The sequence below is a fragment of the Stegostoma tigrinum genome, chromosome 3 (assembly GCF_030684315.1).
Source record: "Stegostoma tigrinum isolate sSteTig4 chromosome 3, sSteTig4.hap1, whole genome shotgun sequence".
NCBI lineage: Eukaryota > Metazoa > Chordata > Chondrichthyes > Orectolobiformes > Stegostomatidae > Stegostoma > Stegostoma tigrinum.
In genome coordinates, this window is record NC_081356.1 from 137492803 (window position 1) to 137518934 (window position 26132).

The following is a 26132-nucleotide window of genomic DNA, read 5'->3' on the forward strand; positions in this document are numbered from 1 at the left end:
CTGTGTAGGGACAGGGGTTTGGGGGATACGGTACTGTGTAGGGACAGGGGTTTGGGGTATACAGTACTGTGTAGGGACAGGGGTGTGGGGTATACAGTACTGTGTAGGGACAGGGGTTTGGAGTATACAGTACTGTGAAGGGACAGGGGTTTAGGGTATACAGTAGTGTTTAGGGACAGGGGTTTGGGGGATACAGTACTGTGTAGGGACAGGGGTTTGGGGGATACGGTACTGTGTAGGGACAGGGGTTTGGGGTATACAGTACTGTGTAGGGACAGGGGTGTGGGGTATACAGTACTGTGTAGAGACAGGGGTTTGGGGTATACAGTACTGTGTAGGGACAGGGGTTTGGGGTATACATTACTGTGTAGGGACACGGGTTGGGGTATACAGTAATGTGTAGGGACAGGGGTTTGGGGTATACAGTACTGTGTAGGGACACGGGTTTGGGGTATACAGTACTGTGTAGGGACAGGGGTTTAGGGTATACAGTACTGTGTAGGGACAGGGGTTTGGGGTATACAGTACTGTGTAGGGACAGGGGTGTGGGGTATACAGTACTGTGTAGGGACATGGGTGTGGGGTATACAGTACTGTGTAGGGACAGGGGTTTAGGGTATACAGTACTGTGTAGGGACAGGGGTGTGGGGTATACAGTACTGTGTAGGGACAGGGGTTTGGGGTATACAGTACTGTGTAGGGACAGGGGTTTAGGGTATACAGTACTGTGTAGGGACAGGGGTTTGGGGTATACGGTACTGTGTAGGGACAGGGTTTTGGGGTATACAGTACTGTGTAGGGACAGGGGTGTGGGGTATACAGTACTGTGTAGAGACAGGGGTTTGGGGTATACAGTACTGTGTAGAGACAGGGGTTTGGGGGATACAGTACTGTGTAGGGACAGGGGTTTGGGGTATACAGTACTGTGTAGGGACAGGGGTTTGGGGGATACAGTACTGTGTAGGGACAGGGGTTTGGGGCATACGGTACTGTGTAGGGACAGGGGTTTGGGGTATACAGTACTGTGTAGGGACAGGGGTTTGGGGCATACAGTACTGTGTAGGGACAGGGGTTTGGGGTATACAGTACTGTGTGGGGCAGATGGGGCCATGGGAAACAGGAGAGGCACACGGGGCCACTTGATTTTACACAAATGTTTTTCACAGACAAATAATAACCTGCAGATACAAAAAAAAGGCGAAGATATTGCTTGAGAAATTCAGCAGCTTTGGCAGAATTCCAAGACCGGCCACCAGACTCAAAACATAAACTCTGTTACTCTCTCTACAGATGCTGCCAGACCTGCTGAGTTTCTGTGGCACTGTCTGTGCTTGCTGTTTCAGATCTCCAGCATTTGCAACCTTTGTTTTATCCTGCTTTGGTTGCATTGAGTTGTCCTTTTGATGAAGCTGATGTTTCTGTTCTTTTGACATTCCCAACCACTTCAACCAGTTACGCACACATACAGCCAGATCTCTCTGCTGTTGAATTGTCTGCAGTCTTGTATTCTTTGTTTTCCATTCGCTTGACATATTCTTCATACCAAATTAATTCTTTCCCTACTTGGAACTTTATCGTCACTTGTTTGCCCAAACCCTTTCCAAGTCCTTGGCTTTTTGGAATTCTATACTATTGTCCTCACAGTTTTCAATACTCCTTTCGATACACGCTTGATTTCCCAGCTACTCCATTTTGTTTTAGAGATTCATTTGTCGGATGTGGGAGTCTCTGGCTGGGCCCAGCATTTCTTGCCCGTCCCTAGTTGCCCCTTGAGAAGGTCGGGGTGAGCTGTCTTCTTGAACTGCTGCAGTCCTCCTGCTGTGGGTGACCCACAATGCCCCTTAGGGAGGGAATTCCGGGATTGTGACCCAGTGACAGTGAAGGAACAGCAATATATTTCCAAGTCGGGATGGTGAGTGACTCGGAGGGGAACTTGCAGGGTGTGGTGTTCCATGTATCTGCTGCCCTTGTCCTTCTAGATGGAAGTGGTCATTTGTTTGGAAGGTGCTTTCTGAGGATCTTTGGTGAATTTCTGCAGTACATCTTGTAGATGGTACACACTGCTGCTACTGAGTGTCGGTGGTGGGGGGAGTGGATCCTTGTGGATGTGGTGCCAATCAAGCGGCTGCTTTGTCCTGGATGGTGTCGAGCTTCTTGAGTGTTATTGAGGCTGCCCCCATCCAGGCAAATGGGGAGTATCCCATCACACTCCTGACTTGTACCTTGTAGATGGTGGGACAGGATTTGGGGAGTCAGGAGGTGAGTTACTCACCGCAGTATTCCCAGCTTCTGGCCTGCTCTTGTAGTCAATGTGTTTATGTGGTGAGTCCAGCTGAGTTTCTGGTCAATGATAACTCCCAGGATGTTGATAGTAATTGTGGGGGGGGTGGTTTCAGTGATGGTAACACCATTGAATGTCAAGGGAGAGGTGGTTAGATTGTCTCTTATTGGTGATGGTCATTGCCTGGCATTTATGTGGCGCAAATGATACGTGGCACTTGTCAGCCCAAGCCTGGATATTGTCCAGATCTTGTTGCATTTGAACACGGGCTGCTTCAGTATCTGAGCAGTCGCGAATGGTACTGAACATTGTGCGATCATCGGTGAACATCCCCACTTCTGACCTTATGTTGGAGGGAAGGTCATTGATGAATCAGGTGAAGATGGTTGGGCCTAGGACACTCCCCTCAGGAACTCCTGCGGAGATGTCCTGGAGCTGAGGTGATTGACCTTCAACAACCATGACCACCTTCCTACGTGCCAGCTATGACTCCAACCACCAGAGAGTTTTCCCCCGATACCCATCGATTCCAGTTTTGCTTGGGCTCCATGATGCCACACTCGGTTGAATGCAGCCTTGATGCCAACAGCTGTCACTCTCACTTCAGTGGGGAGTGCGGGTGATAAGTGGAACCTCTGGGCAGAGGATGTCAAGCAACAATTTTTAAAGAAAGTGAGACACTGAGCCACGGGCAATGATGGGGTCTGCTGAAGGGAAATATACCTGCTTGAGTTGCTTCAGCCTTTGGAAGGGGACAGGGACTGTTGGGTCATCTGGCAGCTTGAGCTCAGCCTCTCCCTCAAACCACAGCTCTACCTACAATCAGAAACCAATAACCATTAGATCCGAGAGAAACTGACAGAACAGGATGTACAGAAGGTGACAGAGACACAAAGGATAGTCAGAGGGAGAGAGAGTAGTGGAGGGGCAATAGAGTTGTCCAAGTACAATCCACCTGCACAGCAGACTCCTGAATGGGAATCAGATTCTCAATTGTGAACAGAGTGGGTGAGAGGGAGGGACTGATTACTGCAAACACACTGCATGCACATGTGGAACAGAGAATGTGTATGAATGTCTTGTCTTGCTTCTGTGTGCTGGTCTTGCGTGCTGGTCCTATGGAAGTGTACCTCTGCAGATCTCTGTATTGGGCTTGTCTTGTGCAGCCATTATATGTCATTGACTAATTTTACTGGCCCTGCATTTGGTCGGGTTTGTACAGATGTCCAGTCAGAAAAACACCCTCCACAGCTACCCTCTGTCTTCTACGGCCAAGCTAATTTTTATCCAACTTACTAACTCACTGTAGATCCCATGTGACTTAATCTTGTGGATCAGCCTAGCATGAGAGACCTTGTCAAATGTTTTAGTAAAGTCCATATAGACAACATCAACTGCCCCATCCTCACCAAGTAACTTCGTTACTCCCATAAATAATCACATTTGTGAGGCCCGCTCAAAGCCATACTGACTATCCCTAATATGTGAGTTGTGAGGTGTGATATGTGAGATGTGAGTAGTCCCAATGTGAGTCAATCCTGTCCCTAACAATCTTCTCCAATCACTTCTCTACCATTCATGTAAGGCTCTCTGGCCTATAATTTCCGGGATTATCCCTGTGGCCCCTCTTAAACTAAGGAGCAACACTGGCTACTCTCCAGTCTTTTGGGTCCTTGCCGGTGGCTAAAGAGGATACACCGAGCTCTGTCAAGGACCTAGCAATCTCCTCCCTTACCTTCCTCAATATTCTGGGATTGTTCCAATCAGGGCCTGGGGATTTATCTACCTTAGTTTTTTTTTAGAGACGTAATACATCCTCCTTCTCAAAGTCAACGTGTCCGACAGTAACAATAGAGCCCTCCCCTAGTCTAATTCTCATTCATGTCCTTCTCCTTGGTAAATACCGATGCAATTTATTCATTAAGGACCTCACCCATTTGCTCTGACTCCATGCATAAATTCCGACCTTTGACCTGAAGTAAACCTATACTTTCCCTGAGATAATGGGAACTGCAGATGCTGGAGATTCCAAGATAATAAAATGTGAGGCTGGATGAACACAGCAGGCCAAGCAGCATCTCAGGAGCACAAAAGCTGACGTTTCGGGCCTAGACCCTTCATCAGAGAGGGGGATGGGGGGAGGGAACTGGAATAAATAGGGAGAGAGGGGGAGGCGGACCGAAGATGGAGAGTAAAGAAGATAGGTGGAGAAGGTGTGGGTGGGGAGGTAGGGACGGGATAGGTCAGTCCAGGGAAGACGGACAGGTCAAGGAGGTGGGATGAGGTTAGTAGGTAGCTGGGGGTGCGGCTTGGGGTGGGAGGAAGGGATGGGTGAGAGGAAGAACCGGTTAGGGAGGCAGAGACAGGTTGGACTGGTTTTGGGATGCAGTGGGTGGGGGGGAAGAGCTGGGCTGGTTGTGTGGTGCAGTGGGGGGAGGGGATGAACTGGGCTGGTTTAGGGATGCAGTGGGGGAAGGGGAGATTTTGAAACTGGTGAAGTCCACATTGATACCATATGGCTGCAGGGTTCCCAGGCGGAATATGAGTTGCTGTTCCTGCAACCTTCGGGTGGCATCATTGTGGCAGTGCAGGAGGCCCATGATGGACATGTCATCAAGAGAATGGGAGGGGGAGTGGAAATGGTTTGCGACTGGGAGGTGCAGTTGTTTGTTGCGAACTGAGCGGAGGTGTTCTGCAAAGCGGTCCCCAAGCCTCCGCTTGGTTTCCCCAATGTAGAGAAAGCCGCACCGGGTACAGTGGATGCAGTATACCACATTGGCAGATGTGCAGGTGAACCTCTGCTTAATGTGGAATGTCATCTTGGGGCCTGGGATGGGGGTGAGGGAGGAGGTGTGGGGACAAGTGTAGCATTTCCTGCGGTTGCAGGGGAAGGTGCCGGGTGTGGTGGGGTTGGAGGGCAGTGTGGAGCGAACAAGGGAGTCACGGAGAGAGTGGTCTCTCCGGAAAGCAGACAGGGGTGGGGATGGAAAAATGTCTTGGGTGGTGGGGTCGGATTGTAAATGGCGGAAGTGTCGGAGGATAATGCGTTGTATCCGGAGGTTGGTAGGGTGGTGTGTGAGAACGAGGGGGATCCTCTTGGGGCGGTTGTGGCGGGGGCGGGGTGTGAGGGATGTGTCGCGGGAAATGCGGGAGACGCGGTCAAGGGCGTTCTCAATCACCGTGGGGGGGAAGTTGCGGTCCTTAAAGAACTTGGACATCTGGGATGTGCGGGAGTGGAATGTCTTATCGTGGGAGCAGATGCGGCGGAGGCGGAGGAATTGGGAATAGGGGATGGAATTTTTGCAGGAGGGTGGGTGGGAGGAGGTGTATTCTAGGTAGCTGTGGGAGTCGGTGCGCTTGAAATGGACATCAGTTACAAGCTGGTTGCCTGAGATGGAGACTGAGAGGTCCAGGAAGGTGAGGGATGTGCTGGAGATGGCCCAGGTGAACTGAAGGTTGGGGTGGAAGGTGTTGGTGAAGTGGATGAACTGTTCGAGCTCCTCTGGGGAGCAAGAGGCGGCGCCGATACAGTCATCAATGTACCGGAGGAAGAGGTGGGGTTTGGGGCCTGTGTAGGTGCGGAAGATGGACTGTTCCACGTAACCTACAACCTCTTTGTCCTGGATGGTGTCAAGCTTCTTGAGTGTTATTGGGGCTGCACCCATCCAGGCAAGTGGGGAGTATCCCATCACACTCCTGACTCGTGTCTTGTAGATGTTTGGTGCTATGTTACTGACTCTATCCCTACTAATGTTAATCCAGTTCCCTCACCTGACCTGTGTTGCAGAATTGCAGTGTGGGTAGATGTTGTAGACCTGTGCCAAACTGTTATGTCAGGGTTACAATAGATGTCTGTGCTGTGGGTCTGAGTATATTGCACAGTCACGGCGTGGGATTGGGCTGTGTCTTCAGACTCTGTGAGCTGTGACTTTACCTGATCATACTGCTCCTTTGTAACAAAGCCAGTCTCTGCAAAATCTACTGTCTGGAACCTTCTCTTAGTATCGAGCAGTTCAGCAAGGGACGGATAAGGCCATGGCAGAGCAGCCGAGAGCAGGAATCGACGCCAGTCCAAAAAATCCGATTCTGGAGTTAGCATCCTTGCTATATCCAACACCTTGGAGATGACACAGAAGGGAAAGGCTCATGTACAGGTATCAACAGTGGCAGTCAGATGTTAACATCAGCACAGAAACTGTTTGTAACACAGGGCGCTCGGGGTAGGGGGGAGGGGGGTTACTGAGTGACAGTGTGAGGGACAGGGATTAACATCAGTAGGGATACAGACAGTAACACAGGGCGCTGGGGGGGAGAGGGGTTACTGAGTGGCTGTGAGGGAGAGGGATTAACATCAGTAGGGATACAGTCAGTAACACAGGGTGCTGGGCGGGGAGAGGGGTTACTGAGTGACAGTGTGAGGGAGGGGGATTAACATCAGTAGGGATACAGACAGTAACACAGGGCGCTGGCGGGGAGAGGGGTTACTGAGTGACAGTGTGAGGGAGAGGAATTAACATCAGTAGGGATACAGTCAGTAACATGGGGGAAAAGGGGTTTGAATCCCACCATGGCAAATGGTTGAATTTGACTTAAATTGAAAAGGAAAAATTTGGGATTCAATGCTAATGATTACCAATGGCATCTTTGTTTGTTGGAAAAACCCATCTGATTCACTAACGTTCTTTCGGGAAGGAAACTGTTATTCTTTGCTGGTCTGGCTTACGTGTGACTCCAGACCCACAGCTATGGGGTTGACTGTTAACTGCCCTCTTGGTAATAAGAGGCGGGAAATAAATTGCTAAGCCAGCCAGTGATTTGCACATCTCTTGAATGAATAATTATGAGTTGATTTGTCAGATGTGGGTTGCTAATGGACAATCCTGCTTTACACGTACACAGCCTTCAGTGTGGCATAGATTTCATGAAGAATCATGTGATCCACAATGTTGAAGGGTCAGTGAATGGTCACTGCTGGCCACCTTTCCAAACTGCTGCGCTTTCCTTCGGTTTGGTTTAATAGAGGGAAATGCAGCGTGTGGAATGTCAGTCAGTAGATGAGGAGGTGCATACCTGTGAGTAGGAAATGGAACTCCATTGATCTGGCAATTGGTCTGTGCCTAGGTCCAGCGTCACCAGGTCCTGTAAAACCTCAATGAATGTGTTTTTCAGCATTAAACCTGCAGCGTAAACAAGTGAGAGACCGTTACTGTCCAAATGGGATTCAAATGCAGTGGAGGGGGAAGAGAGATAAGGAGTGTGAGCAGAGGGGGTGAGGGAAGTGAAGGGTGGAGAGGGGCTCACGGGTGGGGAGGAAAGGAGATGGCGGTGAGGGTTGGGGGGGTGAGAAAAGGGGGGAAGGGAGGGATGATGGAAGGTGAGGGGTGGAAAGGGGATGAGGGGAAGGGAGAGAGGAGCATCCTGTGATAGTCAGTCAGCCTCACCGAGAGGAAGAAGCGAGGTAAGGGCCCTGCCTTTCTCCCAAAAGTACAATGAGATACAATTCAGTTATCAGGACATCTCATTACCTCCAAATGAATAAATTGTTTCCTGCATACACTCAGCTTTGTATCCTTCACAAATTTGAAACTGTTACAGAGATATCAGGAACTGCTTATGCTGGAGAATCTGAAATAACACGATGTGAAGCTGGATGAACGCAGCAGGCCAAGCAGCATCAGAGGAGCAGGAAAGCTTGAGGTGAAGTTTTCTGAAGAAGGGTCCCGACCCGAAATGTCAAGCTTTCCTGCTCCTCTGATGCTGCTTGGCCTGCTGCGTTCATCCAGCTCCACACTGTGTTATCTTTGAAAATGTTACATTTGGTTCCTATTGATCTATACTGTGAACAGCTGGAGCCTGATCCTTATGATGGCCCACCAATCACAACCTGCCAAAGTGGGAATGTATTCCACCATAATCTGTAACTGTAATCTTTCTGGGGTGCCACAGTGGCTCAGTCCTTAGCACTGCTGCCTCACAGCACCAGGGACCCAGGTTCAATTCCACCCTCGGGTGACTGTCTGTGAGGAGTTTGCACATTTTCCCCGTGTCTGCGTGGGTTTCCTCCCGGGTGCTCCGGTTTCCTCCCACAGTCCAAAGATGTGCAGGCTAGGTGGATTGGCCATGACAAATTGCCCGTAGTGTTGATGGATTTTTAGATTAGGTGGGGGAATGGGTCTGGGTGGGATGCTCTGATGGTTGGTGTGGGCTTGTCGGACCGAAGGGCTAGTTTCCACACTGTAGGGATGTTCTACGTAACCCCATGGCTCAGTGAAACACTCACCCTCTTATTGATATCAAGCCGTGTTTCAATGGGGAACAACAGTAGGAGCTGTGAATGACAAGTTTATATACCCCTTATAGAGGCACTGTCCCTGGTAGAGTGTTTCTCCAGGAAAGTATTAGCCCCTTTAACCTCTTTGGGGTCTTGACTATGTTTGGGCCATATCATCTTGTTTATTTTGTATTTTTGATTGGGCTAATATGAAAAAGGGATTTTAACCAAGGAAGCAGTTTCTGCACTTTTAAAAATAAGTTGCTGAAACTCTGTGTGTGGTGTTTATACTTATTCATGCAGTGGAGGAAGGTATCTACAGATGGCCCGGCATGGCAGGGAGGTGGGGTGGTGAGCAGAATGAGGTTTGGCTGGCAACAATTTGTTGATTGGTTTGTACGACTGTGAGCTGTCATGGAGGCCAAAGTTCATTAGCCTGATGAGAACACTTTTGATTTGTGCCCAGGTCAATAGCTTGTGGGTGTGAACGATTCAGCAAGAAGCCTTTGGACTATTAGAATGGCAGAAGTTGTATCCTTCTCTACAGTAAAATATAAGCAGCCTGAAGAAAGCCAGTTGCTGTAAACTGTTGCTTGAACCAGTGACTATGGGACTTTGAGAATCATGTACCAATCACCCTGTGCTTTCTGCAAAGAAATTAGAGAACCCCTGGGGAATGGAGACTGAAGAGCTGAAACTCTTGGCGAAGGGACATCTGAACAAACCAGACTGAACTGTCTTTCCCCAGTTTTTTCCCACCATCTATAAAACCAATTATGTTTTATCTGTGATAACGGGAACTGCAGATGCTGGAGAATCCGAGATAACAAAGTGTGGAGTTGGATGAACACAGCAGGCCAAGCAGGATCAGAGGAGCACGAAAGCTGACGTTTCGGGCCTAGACCCGTCATCAGAGAGCTTTTCTGATGAAGGGCCTAGGCCCGAAATGTCAGTTTTTGTGCTCCGAAGATGCTGCTTGGCCTGCTGTGTTCATCCAGCTCCACACTTTCGTGAGAGATAAGGATGATTAAACTGCAGTGAAAAGAATTACTCAGCTCTGAACGAAAAGACATCTAGTACCGAGCCGAGTGATAAGAAAAGGGAGTGAGGGCCAAGTGGTTAGAAACCAGAATGAACTGGTTCAAAACTGCTAGCAGATACCCAGAGGGTGAAAAACCTAAGCTTTGCACAATAGACACAGTTGAAGCGCATGCCCATTGAGAGAATGCACATTAACTTTTACGCCCATGCTTAAAAAGCTGCTTAATTAACATAACATGCGATGTATGAAGAGGGTGGGACAAGGGAATTAAGGGCAAGATTGTGCACCTTGGAGCTCAGATTGGACGGAGCTAAAAGGGGAGGATCTGGCCGGATAAATGACGTATAAAAAGGGAGGCTCCCTGACCTGTGTGTGCCTCAGGCAGCAGGGGGCGGCGGGGGGGTGGTGGGTGGTGGGTGGTGTGGGCACCCGATTCTACAGACTCATAATAAAGCTTAAGTTACTTGTTTCCAAGACTTTGCCTCCACTGACTCTGTGATTGTGAGCATGTGAATTTTATATCTCACACTTTGTTATCTATGTTTTATCTGTCTTTGTCTATGTATATTTGAGTATAGGGTTTTTAAAAGGGGTTTAGAGGGCCAATAAGCAGAGTCATATTTTGACAGTTCCTAGATGTTTACTTATGATGAGAAATTACCTCTTTCTCATAAGCTGCGGTTCTTAAGTACAGGAACCTGTCCTGTGTTTCCAACAGTAATAATGGGAACTGCAGATGCTGGAGAATCCAAGATAATAAAGTGTGAGGCTGGATGAACACAGCAGGCCCAGCAGCATCTCAGGAGCACAAAAGCTGACGTTTCGGGCCTAGACCCTTCATCAGAGAGTGTTTCCAACAGACTGCTCAAATCAAGGATTCTGCGAACTTTGATTAAATCAATAACTTTTGTGGTGACCCTAGGAGGGTCGGGGCTTCAGAATCAGTCACTATCCCACATGGTTACGACAACAAAGTCAGCCTGTCCATGCTTCAGATTTACCTGTGGGTGCCACAAGCATAAACTGTCGATGGAGGTTAGTGAGCTGCTCAATGGTTAGCTCGCCTTCCTTTGCAATCTCTTTGGAAGGTAAGCGAGTGAGTGGTGGAGGGTCAGGAATCATCTTCACGTCTCCATTGACGAAGAACTCTTTGCTTTTGAGGATGAGCTGGTGTTCGATCTTAGTGCCAGCATTCACATACCCCAGGCCGATATCAAGCAGAGTGTTGATGCTGGAAAACCACAAGGCAAAGACAGAATTACGGTCAGAAACTAGATCTCAGGAGATTAAGAGAAACAGGTGACAAACTATTGTCAGCCATCACCATTTACATCTAGAACTGGAGACTTCCATTCATTGTCGGGGCAGAGAGGAGTTAAATTGAGGGAAAAAGAGTGGGTTCTATAATATGAAAAAGCTTCTTTCTACAGCTGTGTGATCATAAGGAGCAGAGCGGTTGCTCGATTTGTTTGTAGGTAATGTGAGTCAGTATTAGACAATGTATTGACCACTCACGACATGTGGTGAATTAGCCACAGATATGACGACCCGAAATATTCCCCCTATGCGATTCCAGTCAGCTGGCTAATAGGACCCTGCAGCAACCCATTCAGAGACTGAGAGGGTTCCAGATTCTGACACAAAACCCCAGGAGGCGACTATTCTCACCTGGTCATCGAGGAGCTGCATAAATACAATCGTCACTGGGCTAGGCACAAACAGATAATGCTGGAGAAACTCAGCAGGTCTGGTAGCATTTTGGAACAGCAGAACAGTTCTGAATATCAGTCACTGGATGTAAACTGTTAACTCTGTTTCTCAATCCCCAGATGCTGCCAGATCTGCTGAGTTTCACTATCACTTTCTGATTTTGTTTTAGATCTTCAGCATCCACAGTAACTTGTTGTATTTCACTATCTGCCCAGGTCTCATTATTTTTGTGAATCGTACAATCCCTACAGTGCAATACAAGGGCACAGTGACAGACCCATCACACTCCCAATACGAGAGCACGCTGAGTGATCCAGCACCCGTACAGTAACATTCATCTCCATCTTCATCATTGTAATACTCCACCCCATCTCTGTGAAGCACAGGACAGGTTCTAAAGTGTCAGAGATAATGGGAACTGCAGATGCTGGAGAATCCAAGACAACAAAATGTGAGATAATGGGAACTGCAGATGCTGCAGATTCCAAGATAATAAAATGTGAGGCTGGATGAACACAGCAGGCCAAGCAGCATCTCAGGAGCACATAAACTGACGTTTCGGGCCTAGACCCTTCATCAGAGAGGGGGATGGGGGGAGGGAACTGGAATAAATAGGGAGAGAGGGGGAGGCGGACCGAAGATGGAGAGTAAAGAAGATAGGTGGAGAGAGTGTAGGTGGGGAGGTAGGGAGGGGATAGGTCAGTCCAGGGAAGACGGACAGGTCAAGGAGGTGGGATGAGGTTAGTAGGTAGCTGGGGGTGCGGCTTGGGGTGGGAGGAAGGGATGGGTGAGAGGAAGAACCGGTTAGGGAGGCAGAGACAGGTTGGACTGGTTTTGGGATGCAGTGGGTGGGGGGGAAGAGCTGGGCTGGTTGTGTGGTGCAGTGGGGGGAGGGGATGAACTGGGCTGGTTTAGGGATGCAGTAGGGGAAGGGGAGATTTTGAAACTGGTGAAGTCCACATTGATACCATATGGCTTCAGTTCACCTGGGCCATCTCCAGCACATCCCTCACCTTCCTGGACCTCTCAGTCTCCATCTCAGGCAACCAGCTTGTAACTGATGTCCATTTCAAGCCCACCGGCTCCCACAGCTACCTAGAATACACCTCCTCCCACCCACCGTCCTGCAAAAATTCCATCCCCTATTCCCAATTCCTCCGCCTCCGCCGCATCTGCTCCCACGATAAGACATTCCACTCCCGCACATCCCAGATGTCCAAGTTCTTTAAGGACTGCAACTTTCCCCCCACGGTGATCGAGAACGCCCTTGACCGCGTCTCCCGCATTTCCCGCGACACATCCCTCACACCCCGCCCCCGCCACAACCGCCCCAAGAGGATCCCCCTCGTTCTCACACACCACCCTACCAACCTCCGGATACAACGCATTATCCTCCGACACTTCCGCCATTTACAATCCGACCCCACCACCCAAAACATTTTTCCATCCCCTCCCCTGTCTGCTTTCCGGAGAGACCACTCTCTCCGTGACTCCCTTGTTCGCTCCACACTGCCCTCCAACCCCACCACACCCGGCACCTTCCCCTGCAACCGCAGGAAATGCTACACTTATCCCCACACCTCCTCCCTCACCCCCATCCCAGGCCCCAAGATGACATTCCACATCAAGCAGAGGTTCACCTGCACATCTGCCAATGTGGTATACTGCATCCACTGTACCCGGTGTGGCTTCCTCTACATTGGGGAAACCAAGCGGAGGCTTGGGGACCGCTTTGCAGAACACCTCCGCTCAGTTCGCAACAAACAACTGCACCTCCCAGTCGCAAACCATTTCCACTCCCCCTCCCATTCTCTTGATGACATGTCCATCATGGGCCTCCTGCACTGCCACAATGATGCCACCCGAAGGTTGCAGGAACAGCAACTCATATTCCGCCTGGGAACCCTGCAGCCATATGGTATCAATGTGGACTTCACCAGTTTCAAAATCTCCCCTTCCCCTACTGCATCCCTAAACCAGCCCAGTTCATCCCCTCCCCCCACTGCACCACACAACCAGCCCAGCTCTTCCCCCCCACCCACTGCATCCCAAAACCAGTCCAACCTGTCTCTGCCTCCCTAACCGGTTCTTCCTCTCACCCATCCCTTCCTCCCACCCCAAGCCGCACCCCCAGCTACCTACTAACCTCATCCCACCTCCTTGACCTGTCCGTCTTCCCTGGACTGACCTATCCCCTCCCTACCTCCCCACCTACACTCTCTCCACCTATCTTCTTTACTCTCCATCTTCGGTCCGCCTCCCCCTCTCTCCCTATTTATTCCAGTTCCCTCTCCCCATCCCCCTCTCTGATGAAGGGTCTAGGCCCAAAACGTCAGCTTTTGTGCTCCTGAGATGCTGCTTGGCCTGCTGTGTTCATCCAGCCTCACATTTTATTATCAACAAAATGTGAGGCTGGATGAACACAGCAGGACAAGCAGCATCTAAAGTGATCCAGGTACCTGTCCCCTCAAACACCACTTGGCCTACCAGTGGCAGAGTCTGCAGTGCTGCAACATGACATTGTTCAGTCAGCGCAGAACACACCTCCCACAAAGTCCAGGAGTTGGCCTGGAGCGCAGCAAGTTCTAGAGATCTTCAGTACAGCCTGCTGATACATGCTGAATGGGTTTAAGGCTAAAGCCAATGAATGTGATTGGAGCTTTTTGCAGGTGTAGAGCACAAACATCAACGTACACTGGAAGGGCTCAATAGCCTGTTATTGGGAACAAGGTTGCGTGAGCTACAACTCTTGCTGACGTTTTGAATATTTCAGTGAACATCCTCTGCTCACGAAAGTAAACCACAAATAAGATCAAATCGCTGCATTTGTTGCTCTTGCTGCAGACTTGTTATAGCCTGGATTTACCAATGGATAGCATTATCACAAAATGTCCCCAGAACTCCTCACACATTCTGAGATGCCTTGATGAATGGGAAGACAACAGTACAGTTAGGATCTGGAAATCCGTCGGAAAAACAACTGTTAAAAAGTTTTACCTCTTTTTGTAGAAAAGCTGATCTGTCTATCATTAGGGCACAACACGCTGAAACGAAAAGGCTACTACATGCCTGCTAACTATAGGTCAGGCAAGTTTGTGATGGATTATACAGAAGCATGCCCAGAAATGTAAGAACCTCACTCAGAAGCTGACAAAGTCCTCGATGATTCATTGTGAGAATGTTAATTGGGCATTGCAGAACAAAAATAGGAGTTGAGTCATTGGACCCAAAACAGTGATTTGGTCAGTCTGTCTGTCTCTGTCTTAGTCTGTCTGTCTCTGTCTCTGTCTTTGTCTCTGTCTGTCTATCTCAGTCTCAGTCAGAATCGAGTTTCTACAGCACTTATAGTTTTTATTTCATGTGGGAGAAGAATCACTTCTGGGATGCCTTATCTGGGTCATGATTTTAGTTTTATTTGCAATGATCACCTGGTAACAGGGACCTACTTAACTTTTGCCAACAAAGAATGATTCAAGACGGCCAGCTGGTGTGAAGAACTGAAACATTTGGGGCAGAGAGGGGGAGAGAGAGAGTGGGGAAGAGAGAGTGAGTTCTGGAGACACTCAAGAGGGCATTGACTGGTTATTTGGATTCAAATAACATACAGGGATGTGGGGAAAAGGCAGGAGATCGGCACAATGTCATGAGCTTATTTGAAAATCCAGTGCTGTCACGATGGGCTGAATGGCGTCCTTCTGTGCACAACATTTCTCTGATTCTGTGAGACAGAGAGATTAGACAGACTGGGGTTGTTTTCCGTAGAGCAGAGGAGATTGATGGGGGGAATGTTTCAAAGAGCAATGAACAGTGCAGCACAGGAATAGACCCTTTGGCCCATCAAAACTGCACCAACACTCAATGCCTTTCGAAAGTAAAAACCTTCTGCCTCTATATTGTCTATATCCCTCTGTTCCCTGCCAATTCATGTATCTGTCAAAATGCCTCTTTAATGTTGCTATTGTACCCACCTCCACCACCTCCTTTGGTAGCACATTCCAGGCACTTGCTACCCTCTGTGTAAAAAAACTTGCTTCTCATTTCCTTTAACCTCACCCACTTTGACCTTAAACCTATGTCTCCTGGTAATTGACGTTTCTACCCTGGGGAGAAAGACTTTGACTGTTTTGCAAATTTCTCTCAGTTCACCCCATCAGCCTCTGACATACAAATGTAAACAAACTGAGTTTGTAAAATTTCTCCTCATAGCTAACACCATCCGAACCAGGCAATGTCATGGTAAACCATTTCTGCACACTCTCCAAAGCCTCTATGTCCTTCTGGCAGTGTGTGCACAATATTCCAAATGTGGCCAAAATAGAGTTGTATAAAGCTGCAACATGACTTGCTAATTATTACACTCTATGCCCCGACAGTTGGTGGCCAATATGCCAAATGCCTTTGTGACCGCCTTATCTACTTTTATTGCCACTTTCATGGAACTGAGGACCTGTGCGCCGTGATCCCTCTGAAGACTGATGCAACTCCTTTATTAGATATTCCAAAATGCATCACCTCACATTTTTCCAGATTAAACTCCATCTGCCATGTCTCCAGCCTGTCTATATCCAGCTGTATCCTCTGGCAATACTCCTCACTATTCACAGCTGTCCCAATCTTTGTGTAGTCTGCAGATTCACTAATCAGACCACAGCACTGATCCCTATGGAACACCACTGGCACTCCTGTATCCATCTTACAAGGTCACTGCAGAGACTCCACCTTCTGTATCAGCCTGTCATGAAGGACCTTGTCAAAAGCCTTGCTGAAAATTCATGTAGACAATATCTACCACCCTGTCCTCATCAAAAACCTCAATCACGTTTGAGACACCAACCTCCCCTGCGCAAAGCCATGCTGATTATTGCATACAAGTCCATATTTTTCCAAATATGAGTAATTCCTATCCCTAAGGATCTTCTCCCACAACTTCCCTATGATGAATAAGGTGCATTTGCCTGTAATTTCCTAAATTATCCCTATTGTCCTTCTTAAATAAAGAAAAACATTGGCTATTGTCCAGTTTTCTGGGATCTCTCCTGTGACTATAGAGGCTACAAAGAATTTGTACAAAGCCCCATCAATTTCCTCCCTTCTCTCCCTTAGCATTCTGGAACAGATTTCATCTGGTCCTGGCGACTTGACTACATTAATGCTTTTCAAAACACCCAACACCACCTCCTTTTGTAGATTGACATGCACTAGAAAAACAACACATCATGATTGGGATGTATAAAATGATAAAGAACATAGGATAGACCTTGCCCCCTGATGGAGGGGACCAGGGAGTGTAGATTTAAGCTAAGGGGCAGAGGAGTAGAGGAGATGTGATGGCAAGTGATTTTCACCCAGAGGGTGGTGGGAATCTGGAACTCAATGCCTATGAGGGAGGTAGAAGCAGAAACCTTCATCACATTGAAGAAGCATTTAGAAGTACACTTATGATGCCAAGGCATCTTGACCTTGCTATTGGCCAAGTGCTGGACAATGGGATTAGGATAATTAGGGGTGGTTGTTTCTCACCAGCATAGACTTGATGGGCCGAAGGAGCTTTCTGCGTACTGTAAATCCCCATGATCTAGAACTGGGCAGTAATAAGTGCGACAGCTGCAGAACCTGAAGCCAGGAATCTTCTTCATCTCCCTAAATGTGCCAGCCTGTGGATTCAGTTTCCACAGGAAATGATCAACAATTGTAGCTGGCCTCATCTAACTTCCACGGCTTAACCTTTTGTTTTAGCAACAAGGAGCTCAAGCAATGGGCCCCAAAAATATACCACAATGACTTTTGGAGATTGTCTGTTTGCAAGTATCTTAATTTAGAATCTTCTGTTGAACAGTTAGAGCAAAAACTTGGTTGTTAGCTTAGTTCAATGTGAGTCAAACCAAGTAAAAGGGCCTTGCAGAGTATTAATGTACAGTTCAGTGATATCAGTGTGGAAGTGCCTGGTGGTTGTGGAATAGTCTCAGTGCAAACAGCCTCACTGTTCACACTCAGGCTTCCTCAACTCTTCAACTGAAGGTGTAGCCATTTCCGTCTGCATCGACAATGCTCCGTGTGCTGAAGAGCTCATGTTTTGAGGGGTTTGGAGGGACAATGGGAGAGGATAGGGAGGGAGGGAAGGGGGGATGATAAAGGAGGGAGATGAACTGATTTGAAGACTGGAAGGGAGAGCTGAGGAAGAGAGGAGTGAAGGCTGGGAGGGATGGAGGTGTAAAGTGGGGAGGAGTAACGGGTATGAAAGGAAGGGGAGGTGGTGAGGGATGCAAGCAGAAGGTAAGGAAGAGGATAGGAATGCAGTGAGGGGGCACTGGGTCCATTAACAGGAGTGGGTTGGATGGATGGGGAGGGGAAGGAGAATAGATGACAGAATGGGCTGGGGGTTCACGGTCGAAGGTAGGAGTGGAAGGGAGGGGATGATCCTAACTTCCTGAGGATTCTAGCTACTGCTAGAAGAAAGAAACACCAGTACCTTTCCATTTCCTGCAGGAATCTGGCCCCGAGCTGATCCTCCATGATGGTGAAGATTTCTCGTGCCTTTGATTTCAGCTCCTGGACAACAGCTATGGCCTTGACTTTGATCAGTTTCAGTTGTAGCCTGACAGCTTGCGCTAGAAATACAATTCAATCCTGGCTTACCCTGGGGCAGAGAGAAAACTTACAAAACAGGAGCAGCACAATGCCATTCAGCCCATCCAGCCTGCTCCAACACTCAATAAGATTACAGCTCATCTTCTACTTGCGCACCATTTTTCTGCACTGCCCCCATATCCCATAATATCTTGAATTTGTAGAAATCTGTCTGTCTTGACCTTGAACATACTCAATGACTGAGCTTCCACACATCACTGTGACAGAGTATTCTAAAGGTCCTCCGAAATTCCTTCTCAGCTGAGTCTAAATGGCTGTGCCCCTTATTCACTGTAGATCATGTCATATTAAAGTAAAATACTGTGGGCATTGGAAATCTGAAATAAAACAGATACAGCAGGCAATGAAGAAAGCAAATGGCCTTCATAGTGAGGCGATTCGGGTGAGAATGGGGGGATGTGGTGTATTTGGATTTTTAGGAGACTTTTGCTCAGTGTCCTCATGAGGGGTTGGTTGGCAAAGTTAAACAACTCAGAACGGGGAAACGTATTGACATACATAGAGAATTGGTCATCAGACAGGAAATAGATAGCGGGAATAAATGGGTCTTTTTCTGAGTGGCAGGCAGTGAGTAGTGAGGTATTGCAGAGATCCAGCCTTCATCAGCAGCTATTGATGATGCATATATTTAACTTAGACGATGGAACCAGATATAATTTTTCCGAGTTTGCGGGGAGATGGATTGTGAGAAGGATACAAGGTGGCTTCAAGGTGACTGAGACAAGTTGAGTGTGTGGGTATAAACACGGTGGACTCTTGGACAGTTCCTACAGATTGGAGAATGGCAAATGTAACCCCACTACTTATAAAGGAGGGAGAAGATGCTGAGGAAATTGAAACTCAGTTGTATGAAGGCTCCAGGAAGAGACTATTAGGCTTTCAAGACTGGAAGTTAAAGACAGAATTAAACTAAATGCTGATGACTGAGAAGGGAATTTTCTATGATGTGAGTACTGTAAATGGGTTTTTTGGAATTAATAGGATTGTGTTTTTACTGCATGTTTCAATACCCTGAAATTTGAGTTAAGTATAAATATCTGGGTCTATTCTATTTACCTTCATTTATTAATAAACTTCTGTTATACAGTTCAATCCAAATTTGCAGCTTTGCAGTTTGTGTTTTCAGTGAAAGACCACCTCAATAAGACAAAAACAAAATCCAAATACAGTCTATCAAATCAGATTTCAGTCTAGGCTCTAACTCATCCAGAAATAACTTGGGCTGGGATCATAAGAAGTGGTGGTTTTTGTCAAGATTTTTGAATTCACTGGCTTCGTGAGGGATCTGTGTCTTGTTTTTAAAGCTAACAGCTTTGTGGTTGTTCTGGACATAAAGCTGCTGTACTGTAGTGAAGTTTATTGGCTGGGAATTTGAAGATGGCTTTGAACATTGCCAAATGTTTTCTGGAAATAAAAGATATAATGGTTGATTATTTGAAATTTTTGCAGGCAGAAGTACAAGTAGGATATTGTAAAGGTGGTATGCTACATGTGATGATCCAATATTTAGAATTGGAATAAAGGAAGCCTGAAACTGGGGTGTCACAACTGGAATTAGCTGAGGTACATTGGTTAGTTTTCACCTTTATCTTGTAACTTTTAAAATTTCCCCATAAAAAGACATCAAACAAGAGATGGAATCATGCCGGACTTGCATCGAGGAATGAGAACGGTAACTGAATCCTCTGAACAGACTGAGATTTGTGTTATGGCCCCTCTCCTTCAGCAACCACCGACGCCCACCCACCCCGTGAAGCTCTCACTCACCCTCATGCTCCAAAGCTCCCATGTACTCTGTGAATATTTTCTCTCTCAGTTCTTTCTTCCTAGCCACCTCTGGATTCTCAGTCACAGGGGGTGGCACTGAGGGGGTTACAGCCTGCTGGCCTAAAAAGATATAAAAAAATACAGAGAGCCTTAGGTGGATTCGAGAATCTTCTGGATCCATACACAAGAAATCTAATAATCCTGTTGTTTCATCACAGAGGAAATTCACCGAGCCACTGAGCACAGAATCTTACAATTGTTATAATGCAGAAAGCCATTTGATCCATTTTCTCTGCGTTGGCTCTCTGAAGCAAAAATTCAATTCACCAGCTTTAGGAAATGGCATGGACAGTTAAGGAGATGTGCTCAATTCAATCTCCATGATATATTCTCAATCCAATCTTCTTCTCATTCCAAAATCCATCACACCATCAGATTCTCACCACATGATTCCAGTTAAATTCCCACCACCGGGTTTGCAATCTGCCTCATGTGCCAGATTCTCAATCCATTTCCTCCACCAGATTTCCAATCCATTACCACCACCAGATTCCTAGTCCATCTCATTGCCAAATTCCTAATGCATACCTACCACGAGATTCCCTATCCAGTCCCACAAGATTCCCAGTCCAACCCCACCAGAAGATTACCAATCCAATCCCACCACCAGATTCCCAGTCCAGTCCCACCACCAGATTCCTAGTCCAGTCCCACCAGAAGATTGCCAATCCAATCCCACCAGAAGATTCCCAGTCCATTTCCAGTCCAGTTTGTTTCCAAGTCAGAGGGACAAGCACCTTTCTTTTTATCTGCTGACTTCCCTCCCTTTTTTTTGGAGTCTTTTCCAGCTGACTTCTGCAATTCTTTTTCCTTTTCTTCTTTCAACTTCTGTTCTTTCCTCTCCTCTTCCTCGTTTATTCTTATTTCTGTTTGAATCTAAATCCAAAGGAGAACAAATAGGAAACAAAAGGGAAACTGTAAAGTAGTTGTGTTTTATTGCTTGTGGATTGTGATCATTGCAGCACTAATCTTCAATGAATGTACAGCATGACAGCAAAGGTTGGATTACCTGAGAGACGTTTGGACATTAGGAAATCTACAAAGCAACAACCATTATGAACAGTGGGAGGGGGTAGTAAATTTTCAGGGTCTCATGTTCTTAGAGTCTGAAGCAGTGAAAAGAATGAAGTGTGAGAGGTCACATCCCCATCAATTCACAAAGAAATAACGGCCCAAGGAGATCATTTGGTACATTGTGCCTGTGCTGTTTGAAGGTGAGTGGTCTAACCTACTCCCACTTTCCACAACTACATCCATAGCCATGCAGCTCACTGCTCTTCACAAAGACTTATCCAAGGCTCTTTAAATGTGATGCAATTTTCTGTATGTCTTATCTTTTTAGGCAGTGTGTTCACGGTGATCACTACCCCCTGGATGGAAAAATGTTTTGTCAAATCATCCCAACATTTACCAATCACTTTAAATCCGTGATCATGGGAACTGCAGATGCTGGAGAATCCAAGATAATAAAGTGTGAAGCTGAATGAACACAGCAGGCCAAGCAGCATCTCAGGAGCACAAAAGTTGACGTTTCGGGCCCGAAACGTCAGCTTTTGTGCTCCTGAAATGCTGCTTGGCCTGCTGTGTTCATCCAGCTTCACACTTTATTACTTTAAATCCGTGAATCCTTGCCACTGACCTCTCTGCTCAGGGAAATAGTTCTTTATCATCCACTCTATCCATGAGTCTCATAACTTTGTTCATCTCAGTCAAGTTATTCCTTAGCCTCCAGTGTTCCAAGGAGAGCTACCCCAGCCGATCTAATCTTTCCTCCTCATTCTTCAATCAGGCAGACCATTTATGTCAACTGTAAACTGTGCTGGTGTGCACGCTATACTTCAACAAATCATTCATTAACGTTGTGACACAGAAGCTAAATACTGAGATGTACAAAATCTAACTTGAAACAGCCTTCCAGTCACAAAAATAGCTATCAGCTATTGTCCTTTGTTTTCTGTCACTTAGGCCATTATGAACCCAATTTGTTGCTTTCCCTGGGATTCCTTTTACTTTTTCAACAAGCCTGTGAAGTAGATGTTGTCTGAAGCATTCCAAAAGTCAACATAAACCACATTCAACACACGATCTACTCTATGTAACATACTCTAACAAGAAACATGAACCTTGAACTGAAACAATTAGAAAAGAGGGCTAGCTTTGGTTAGTTGAGTAAATAGACCAAAAGGTATGGAGGTTAAGTAAAGTTGGAAGTTCAGCATTACTTTCGCGTATTTGCCCTCAATGCCCTCTGTACAGCTCCAATGTGGCCTCCCTGGTTAAGTAGTATATATGCCATAGCTAATAAAAGCAAGTGTATTGGTCTAACTCAGAGCTCAAAGTTGGCGACACTGAAGGAACGGTGACATATTTCCAAGTGGATTGGAGGGGAAATATGGGTGGTGGGGGGGTTGGCGTTTGGTTATCCATGTATCGGCTGCCCTTGTCCTTCTGGATGGAAGTGGTCGTAGGTTTGGAAGGTGCTGTCTGAGGATCTTTGGTGAATTTCTGCAGTGCATCTTGTAGATGGTACACACTGCTGCTACTGAGTGTCGGTGGTGGGGGGAGTGGATCCTTGTGGATGTGGTGCCAATCAAGTGGCTGCTTTGTCCTGGATGATGTTGAGCTTCTTGAGTGTTGTTGGAGCTGCACCCATCCAGGCAAGTGGGGAGTATTCCATCACACTCCTGACAACTCAGGATATTGACATTCAATGGCATTACCACTGCTATCGAGGGGCAATGGGATTGTCTCTTATTAGATATGGTCATAGCCTGGAATTTATGTGGTGCAAATGCCATTTGTCAGCCCAAGCCTGGGTATTGTCCAGATCTTGTTGCATTCGAACATGGGCTGCTTTAGTATCTGAGGAGACACCAACGGTGCTGAACACTGTGCAATCATTGGCAAACATCCCCACTTCTGGCCTTATGATGGGGGAAGGTCATTGATGAAGCAGCTGAAGATGGTTGGGGTGAGGACACTACCCTGAGGAACTCCTGAGAGATGTCCTGGAGCTGAGATGACTGACCTCCAACATGACTCCAGCCTTGATCCATTGTGTCCTGTGTCCCAAAGGGAGACATGGGTTCTCCTTGGTGAGGTCAGTGCCAGAATTGGGACAGATACAAATCTCTGTAAAGGCATGATTGATGTGGAAGATGTGGAGAAGTCAAACAGTAATGGAATTGTGACAAACTGCCAACAGCAAGGCCTAGTCTGTTTCATCAGAGAGACAAAACAATATCTTGTGACAACATCATCACCCTGCACATTTGCATTCACTTCACCACGTCACTCTCTGAGTGTGCGACCTCAAAGGTTTTCACTTCAGCTGTGCCGCGGTAGCACCTGCTGACCCAGTCCACCGTCTTCATTAACCCGCAGCAACCAAGCTAGCAGGAGCACCGCTGCAGGAAATCCTACACTGCTGGAATTGAGGATCCCGCAGGAAAAGGCCCACTCAGACAGTGCCTCACAGCCAACCTAGTGACTCCCAAAAAACAGAATATTCACACCATCTTAAAGTATCACAAACAGCATCTGCAAGGGGCTCTTCGCTTGTCTGTCAAAAAAAATCAAGACTGGTTTGATGCTAATACCCACAAGATCCAAGGAGCAAGCTATTCCTCAATTGGAAACAACACCAAACCTTGAAAAAACAAGTGAAGGTCAAGATCCAACAAAAAAAAACCTGTGATGTAAAGAATAGATGCTGGATGAAAATTGCTGGAAAAAATTCAGTAACTCACCAACAGCTGTGATGTGCATGGAATCTTTAGCTCAGTCAGGAAGCTCCACAGTAGGAACCTACCACACTGAGAATGAAGAAAGGAGTGTGCTCATCAACCTCAGAGACACAGTCACAGCTTGTTTGAAAGTGCCTGTCTCCAGAAAGGAAACATTGCCCTTGACTTTAGTGGCCTTGATAATAACCCCCTGCAGCTCAGCACAGCCCGTTCAGCATGTTGGTCAAGGAAAGCCTGTATGCTAACTGAGTTCCTGTGAAATTGCTGCCAAATACTGAAATACGGCACAGAAATACTTTCAGCATAAATACTTCACAAACACAATACGTTCTGAAAGTAGCGTCACTGGACTCCAAATGTTAACTCTGCTTTCTCTCCAAAGGTGCTGCCAGATCTGCTGAGCTTTTCCAGCAATTTCTGTTTTAGAATCTGATTAGCAGCATCTGCAATTCTTTGAGGATTTTTTTGAGGTCAATGAGATCTATGTTGATGTACCAACACTCTTCTCCCTCTTCCTCATTCTGGCTGGGATCCAGAGAGCATCCTCCTGAACTGGTTCTTCGTCAGAGGATGAAGATAGAACTGTTCAAGCTGTATTGCCTCCAGTCCAAAGCCAAACCCATGCCTTCTCTGTGTGTGCACATTCAGAGGCTGAGCTCCAAACTCCTCACAGGACGAGGTACATTAGAGATGGGCAAGGACCTCTTGTAGAGGTATTAGGAACTGCAGATGCTGGAGAATCTGAGATAACAAGGTGTAGAGCTGGATGAACACAACAGGCCGAGCAGCATCAGAGGAGCAGGAAAGCTGACGTTTCACACTGTCCCTGTGTAACACTGACCATGAACATTAGCTGACCATACACCTTCTTAACAACTCTATCGACCTGGGTGGCAGCTTTCAGGGGGCTGTGAACATGAACCTCAAGATCCCTCTGCTCCTCCACATGGCCAAGAATCTTTCCCTTAATTGTATACTAGGGAAGGGGCACTTGAAATTATATTGTTTTGGTCTCACCTGCAGGCCAGGGTGTCTCCCATATTTCCTGGGGAAGTTGGTGTTTCTGCTTGGGCTCAGGAGTGGGAGTGGATGGTTTGCTGCTCTGGAAGGTGAGTGGATGTGTGCAGTCCATTCCTGGGCACTGCTTATAGCCTCGGGTGCTGTGGAGAGCCTTGTTCTCACTCTCAGTGTCAGGGCTCAGTGTCCAGGACTCTGTAAGGTTGGGAGGCCTCCACTTCAATTAAATAACCTTCAGGGTTTTGTTCAGTTATCAGAAGAGCTCCAAGTCTTGGATGATTTTGGATTTTATAGAATTAAGGAAAGTCAAGGAGAAAGGGAAAGACAATTTCTCAAATGGGTGCTTAGGGCTTTTGGGTAGGAAGTAGTTAATTGTGAGCTGGTCAATATTAATAACTGGAATACGGACATGTGGAGATCTGAAAGAGTTGACTTTGAAGGGGCTGATACAAACAAGACCACATTGCTGTAGGGAAAACAATGAAGGAGGTGTCCACAGTGGCTTGTGCATTATATAGTTGGCAGGAAGTCCCAGAAATCCTTGAAAGTTGCCACCCAGGTTGACAGGGCTGTGAAGAAGGCATCAGAGATAATGGGAACTGCAGATGCTGGAGATTCCAAGATAATAAAATGTGGGGCTGGATGAACACAGCAGGCCAAGCAGAGATGAAGGGTCTAGGCCCGAAACGTCAGCTTTTGTGCTCCTGAGATGCTGCTTGGCCTGCTGTGTTCATCCAGCCCCACATTTTATTATCTGTGAAGAAGGCATACAGTGTTTTAGCTTTTATTAATAGAGGGATCGAGTTCTGGAACCAAGAGGTTATGGTGAAGCTGTACAAAACTCTGGTGCGGCCGCGCTTGGAGTATTGTGTACAGTTCTGGTCACCGCATTATAAGAAGGATGTGGAAGTTTTGGAAAGGGTGCAGAGGAGATTTACTAGGATGTTGCCTGGTATGGAGGGAAGGTCTTACGAGGAAAGGCTGAGGGACTTGAGGCTGTTTTCATTAGAGAGACGAAGGTAAAGCAGTTTATTTTTAAAATTACTTACCGGTAGCGGGCAGCGGTGTTTTTTTCCTCTTTCAGAGAAGGAGTGGGAGCACCGGAGGAAGTGACGAGGACCAGAGGGGCAGCCGGGAAGGAAAGCAGTGAGTATAAATACTCACCCTTCGACGCCAACGGCCATTTTGAGTGCGAGCAGCAGCGGAGGCAAGATGGACCCGGAAGACTGCAGCTAAGGTAAAGCAGTTTATTTTTAAAATTACTTACCGGTAGCGGGCAGCGGTGTTTTTTTCCTCTTTCAGAGAAGGAGCGGGAGCACCGGAGGAAGTGACGAGGACCAGAGGGGCAGCCGGGAAGGAAAGCAGTGACCATATATATCAGCAAGGCGGCTAAACCCGAGACTCTACAACTGTAGAGTCTCCCACCCGCCCTCCTCCTCTAACCTAGTTGATAAGGTAAGGTTCATTCTAAACTTTCTCAATTGAATATAAGTTTGTTATTAATTTGTTATTATTATTTGACGTAAGCTTTCTACTTTAGTATTGAGTGGGTGTTCAGATAAGTGGGGTATGGATGCTAGGGCAGTTGCT

The 26132-nt window shown here is 47.1% G+C and overlaps 1 protein-coding gene across 5 annotated transcripts in view; it reads right to left on the bottom strand.

Annotated features, from left to right (window-relative positions):
• Positions 1–26132, bottom strand: part of spef2 (sperm flagellar 2) — a 239677-nt gene that overhangs the window by 17612 nt on the left and 195933 nt on the right. For 4 of the 5 annotated variants that reach the window (XM_059644984.1, XM_059644985.1, XM_059644987.1 and 1 more), the window contains exons 28-34: positions 20517–20655; positions 19720–19839; positions 17774–17912; positions 10596–10825; positions 7352–7458; positions 6216–6398; positions 3005–3097 (exon numbers count right to left, since the gene is read on the bottom strand). In XM_059644984.1, coding sequence (XP_059500967.1) covers positions 3005–3097; positions 6216–6398; positions 7352–7458; positions 10596–10825; positions 17774–17912; positions 19720–19839; positions 20517–20655 — 1011 coding nt within the window. The remainder of the gene's footprint in view (positions 1–3004; positions 3098–6215; positions 6399–7351; positions 7459–10595; positions 10826–17773; positions 17913–19719; positions 19840–20516; positions 20656–26132) is intronic. The other variant, XM_059644986.1, reaches the window with a different exon arrangement.